At 38.9% G+C, this 6,000-nt stretch overlaps 1 protein-coding gene across 1 annotated transcript in view; it reads left to right on the plus strand.

Moving 5' to 3' along the window:
- GEFmeso (Guanine nucleotide exchange factor in mesoderm) overlaps positions 1 to 6,000 on the plus strand; it is a 72,236-nt gene extending 66,236 nt beyond the window's left edge. The window contains 12 exon segments of the mRNA XM_017898801.1: positions 486 to 1,031; positions 2,515 to 2,729; positions 2,795 to 2,895; positions 2,996 to 3,112; positions 3,219 to 3,369; positions 3,448 to 3,786; positions 3,862 to 3,957; positions 4,033 to 4,162; positions 4,240 to 4,397; positions 4,474 to 4,578; positions 4,702 to 5,877; positions 5,879 to 6,000. Of these exon segments, the coding sequence (XP_017754290.1) occupies positions 486 to 1,031; positions 2,515 to 2,729; positions 2,795 to 2,895; positions 2,996 to 3,112; positions 3,219 to 3,369; positions 3,448 to 3,786; positions 3,862 to 3,957; positions 4,033 to 4,162; positions 4,240 to 4,397; positions 4,474 to 4,578; positions 4,702 to 5,877; positions 5,879 to 5,926 (3,182 nt within the window). The 3' untranslated portion in view covers positions 5,927 to 6,000.

A 6,000-nucleotide genomic window follows, 5' to 3' on the forward strand; every position in this document is an offset into this window, starting at 1 on the left:
GTTGTTACTTTTAACCTTCCACCTGCTTCAAGGTTATGAATTATCTCGAAATAAGTTGGAAGATAAATTCCTTTGCACTCGAGAGGTGACCTTAAGTCACCATTTCATAAAATTTGGAAGATCGATATGTAACAGTATGCGAAATATCGAAGTCAAATAATTCTACAATTCTATTATTATACAATTCTTTATTTACTGCTCAAAAAAGTATCGTTAGTTCTTTAACCACTTGCGCTATAAAGACGTGCCACGCACGTCGAGATGCTTTTGTTCCAAAGCCGCCAGCGACGTGTATACCACGTCAATATAACGCATGTTATATTGTAGAGCGCGGCACGGCAACCGAAAGTTAAATCGTAGCGCAAGTGGTTAATAGAGAATCTTCGATTTTCTACTTTTCTCTAGCCAAAAAGTCGTCGAGTGCAAAGGGTTAAATTCCTTTTATCATCAGCCTACCTAACTTCTTCCGTTTCTTTGTATTCCAGGAACGAGCACGGACTTGATGCCCCAGCTGTTGGGAATGTTCGACGAGCTAGCTCGTCGAGGCAATGGCTACACCGATCACGTGGTTCTTCCGTCTTCCTGCAACATACCAGCGGTGCTGCAGAAGCGTCTGAGCCTGGTATCCCATCGAGGCTCCATATTCGGCCAGTTCCATCCCGAATTGAGCAAATCTCAGCCGGAGGACAACATGGCTGACCACTCAGCCCAGGAAAATACTGTGAACATAGTCGTAGCTGATGACATTACAGCTGAGAAGGAGAATGACACGTCGCAGACGCTGGAGAATAGCCAACAGGATGATAGAAACGAATGTACGATAGAGGAGAAGACTTACAGACGCGAAAGCAATGGCCTGACGCCGCTTAGGTACAATAGGCGATGCAGAAATGCTGGCAGACCGCTGTCTGGAAGCTCGGTCGCGTCCAGCACCTCCTCCAGCGGATGTAGCAACCAGGGGAACGTGTGCACCATCAATCCTTATTTGGCGTCAGTTGAGTCGCTGGCAGACACTTGCGCCAGCTCACAAGGTGAGGGTTCCTGGCGGTTTTGCGAAGCTGATGGAAGTAGGGGAACGTTTAGAGGAAATTGATGCCACTGGAAGTTTTGTTTGCAACGATTCTAGGGAGTTTCTTAGCGAGTTCTAGGGATTAGGTGAAATTGATTGAAGAAGGGCGATTTAACCCTTTGCACTCGAAAGGTGACCTTCAGTCACCATTTCATAATATTTGGAAAATCGATATTAATTAATGTATCAAATTTAATGTAATGTAATAGTGTGCGAGGTATCGAAATCAAATAATTCTACAATTCTTTATTTACTGCTCAAGAAAGTGTCGTCAGTATTTTAGTAGAGAATCTTTGAATTTCTACTCTTCTCTAGTCAAAAAGTCGTCGAGTGCAAAGGGTTAAAATTGGAGTTACAGTATGAAACTTGTTATTTTCGTGTAACTCAGCATTTCACATTCAGCTCCATGGTAGAATTGAAAGCTAAAAGATGGAAAGTTCTTTGTACTGTTAATTTTGTTGAGTCACTTTGGCTATTTAAATGAGCAGGTATTTAAAAGCGATCCTCGCCAATTAAAAACACTCTTATCTCCACTTATCACCTGTTCTGTCATAAAATAATCTGCAGTATAATCAAAAAGCAAATATATATTCTTAATCATCCTTTTACACTCCTCTCCCAAGAATGTACTTGTGTTTATCTGTCAAGAGCAACAACGGTATCTCTTCATCGAAAATGTACAAGGGAAACGGTATAATCGTTGAGCTATATCGATCAGCTTGCGCATCTAGATCATTCCGAATTTGCCTCAGGCACCTTTCTTCGTTGTTTGATTTGTTAGAGGAGAGCCGCATTGTAATGTTTTACAGCTGGCAACGGTAAATGAATGTAGTAGCAAGATCGAAAAATGTTAGATGATATTTTAGAAATCCGTTTCTAGAAGTATTGGTCGAAAGAGATTTCAAGGCCTCCGACTTTCTCCCCGGCTGTAACATAATCAACGGCAATGACAGTAATGATAGCGGCGGTGGCAATAAACTTCTCTCTCGGCAGGGAAACCGTTGCCACGGCCTGAATTGCGAGAAAACGCATGCATTTGGAGGATCAAACGATTATCTGATAGCACGTTACATGGAAAAAGATAATCTTTTCGCGTGGTTCTTTCACTTTCATGTTAATAGAAGAGTTTGGTACTGCGTAAAACCAGTTTGAAAAATAGATATTATGTCCGCAAACTTAGCTAGCATAAGCTCTTGTGTCAGATTTGATCAGATGGAGAATTTAATGAAAATAGATGAAGTAATTTGTTGATCGCATAAATTAAAATTAATCTTTAGACCGTTTAATAGAAACTGATTGAAATCGTTTTGGATAAGTGGAGGTAGTGTTTTCTAGTTCTTATGGGTTGCGTTTAGGGCATGTAAAATTGCGGGAATAACCGAGAAATTTATTGAAAACCGCAATACAGAAGGTTTGTTCACTAAAGGATGATATGATGGAAATAGGTTCTGGGGATAGTGGAGTAGTGACTGTGTTAGAGACCAACTATCGAATAGGAGACGATGGAAGTGACCGAAGAAGAAATAGTGCAGAGGAGGATGATCCATTGTCCCATAGGCCGCGTTATTGCGATCCGCATAGAAATCCTATGGAAAGGGTGCTTCTTGAAATAGTCGACACCGAAGCAATGTACGTGGAACATCTGCGACAAGTCATCCAGGTGAATATTTATTTTACTTTTTATAATCTATTAAGTCTTTGAAATTTAATTTCTTCGTTTTTCAGGGTTACCTTATATTTTGGAGAAACGATCCGGCATCGTTTGTGCATCAAATGCAGCTGAGTGACTTATTTAGTAATATTGAGGATATTTTTAAGTTCAATAGGTGAAGCAATTTTTATTTACGTGTTATAAAAAAATAGTGTTATCTAATAACGTTTCGTGTTATTTAGAATAACACTAAATTATGTATAATTTGTCTGCAGAGAGTTCCTGAAAGAAATAGAGAAATGTGGCCTGGATCCAGTCTGTGTGGCAAATACATTCATAAAGCACAACTCAGGATTTAAAGTATACACAGAGTACTGTACCAATTATCCAAGGTAATAATTAATGAAAACAAGGATATCTTAAATAAAATAAATATTACATAAAATTTCATGTATTCTTGTACCAATTGTATCTTGATATTAATACAGTCCATTTTAGGACAGTTTCCTGTCTAACTGACTTAATGAGTCAAGAAGAAACTGCTCATGCCTTCCGAGAAAGGCAAGTAGCCTTAGGTCACGCGTTACCTCTTGGATCCTTTCTTCTGAAACCAGTCCAGAGGATCCTCAAGTATCACTTACTTCTAGAGGTAAATTAGATCGTCAATCTTGTATCTAACCGTAACAAAAGAGACGCAGATGGAAGTTTTATGTTTCTTCATTTATAGAACTTGTCAAAAGAATATGCAGCGGACTGTGAAGTAAGAGAAAATAAGACTGAAGGGAGTGAGGCGATCGAAGCGGCGCTAGCCGCCATGACTGGAATTGCAAAGCACATAAACGCAATGAAACGAAGGCACGAGCACGCAGTGCGTGTTCAAGAGATCCAATCCCTTTTATACGGTTGGCCTGGTCCAGATTTAACCACCAGTGGCGAGCTGGTGGCAGAAGGAAGATTCAGAATGCGGGGTGCAAAAGCTCCTAGGCATGCTTTCTTATTCGACCGCATGCTTCTGCTCACTAAAAAGAAGGAGGATGGGCTTCTAGTCTATAAAGCTCACATCATGGTATGCCTTTTGATTTTCTTTTCCTTTTTTTATATATTTTACAAAAAAATATATTTATATTTCCAATATTTGTAGTGTTCGAATTTAATGCTCATTGAGAGCATACCAGGCGAACCATTTAGTTTCCATGTAATTCCATTCGACAATCGAAGATTACAGTATACTTTACAGGTAATATAATTATTTATACATTGACTATTATGTTTAATAAAATTACATATGTTTTACATGTTATATATTTATCAGGCACGAAATTTGGAACAAAAAAGAGAATGGACGTTGCAAATAAAGCGGGTAATGTTGGAGAACTGTAAGGCGGTTATACCTTCGCATGCAAGACAATTGGTTTTGCAACTTGGCCAAACACAACCAGAAGGTACATTCACACATTAAATTACAAAAACGTTTCCCGCAATAAATTTTGATAATATATTAATAATAAAACTATTGCAGATGACGCTTTGGCAGATAGAGGATCGATAAAAAAACAATACTCTGCACCCCCAGAATACTTAGACAAACGAAAACAGGAAAAGGAAAAACGAAGATCAGAAACAGGACTTAGGCAAAAATTTAAGAAAGGTGGCAGAAAGTCTGAGACTACAACTGAGGTACGAACAGTTCCAGAGATACTTCATACAAACTTCACTTTCTCAGTTACTTTTAATTTAATTTATATTCTAATAGGATTCTCCAGCATCGCCACGGAAAAATCAAAACGAGGATTCTAGCATCAACGATTCCAGGGAACAAGGGTTTAAAACTTCAGATGGTCGCGGGTCAAAAGTCAAAGTATTTAGAAACATAAATATCATACTTTCATGTGAAAATTATATTTAAAATTTTATTTTATTAAATGTAGGAATGATGGCTGACGTCATGTTACACGTAAGAAATACTTATTCTTCTTTTTAGGATCACTTTACCGGTTGGAGAAGGAAATCGGAGCCAGGTTTCCAGTCTTACGTGTGCCTTAACCAGTCTGACGAAGAGCAGAAAGAAGACACAGGTGATACTGGATCACCCACGGTTGAAACCGAATGCGCGATTATTGAGAATGATAAACACACAAACTCACCACCGCCTGAAACCAAAGAGAACAATGAACAACAAAGTCAAGCGCAAACAGTCGAGGAAATAGTTGGCCATATTCTTATGCAGAATCAAGAATTCCAAAAATTGCTTGAGAAACAACGAACAAACAGTATACTCAACGTTAGACAACAGCAACGTTTCAATAAGCATATTTCTGCTGATACATCTGATGATAGTGACTTAGAAAACACGAATTATATAGCAGACAACTCGGTCAATAATAGGATATCGCGGATTAGGACGGGACATCGAGAACGATTCGTTAAAACGAATAATACTTGGAACTCATTATCTTCTTCTCGCGACCATCAACCTACTCTTCAACTATTATACGATAATTTAAACAAAATTGAAAATAATAAATCAGTAGATAGTAATTCGAAAAATAAGGTTAACCTTGTACAGGAGAAAAAAGCGTTGTTCGAGGCATTTAAGAGACAGAGTATTGTGACGGAGAGTAAGGTTATTAAGACTGCACTTAGAATAAGGGAAAACTCAACGTCGAGAAACGAAGAAGCAACAACTCAACCACAAATTTCAACGGAAACCGAAGGTCAAATAGTAGAAAACGATAAAGGGACAACTCAGAATGGTGAATGTACAAATGTAGCTAAGCAGGGAATTACAGAACCTAATAAAGGTTTTGGAAATTATGACAATCTACAACACGTATGGGAAGGTCTACAAGAAGAAAAGGACTTAGATGGGAATGATAGTCCGACTCGCCCAGCAGTCTGGTTAACGAAACTGTGCGAAGGGTTACCAACGTCGCCACAAAAATGTGGTTCTCTCCCACGAAGCTTTCAAATCCATCCTAACTCGACTCAAAACGTTACAAAATCACGGTTTTTGCAGAGAGACGGCAAACCTATGAGCGAGAGACCATTTACAATAGCTTCGGACAAACCTGCAGAGATTAACTTAGAAGATATGGAGAGGTATGCTTCTACATGCCAACCGGAAGGAAGAATTGCCAAGTTCCCGACTTCCGTTTCAACTTCAACTTCAACGTCAACGTTCTTTTGTTCTTTGGACGACACATTAACAGATGACTATTCGGAAGTCCATATGTCGTCGACAAACACGAATATACATCCTGATCATAAAATCTACAGAGCA

This window comes from Eufriesea mexicana, unplaced genomic scaffold (assembly GCF_001483705.2).
Source record: "Eufriesea mexicana isolate 0111107269 unplaced genomic scaffold, ASM148370v2 scaffold752, whole genome shotgun sequence".
Classification (NCBI taxonomy): domain Eukaryota; kingdom Metazoa; phylum Arthropoda; class Insecta; order Hymenoptera; family Apidae; genus Eufriesea; species Eufriesea mexicana.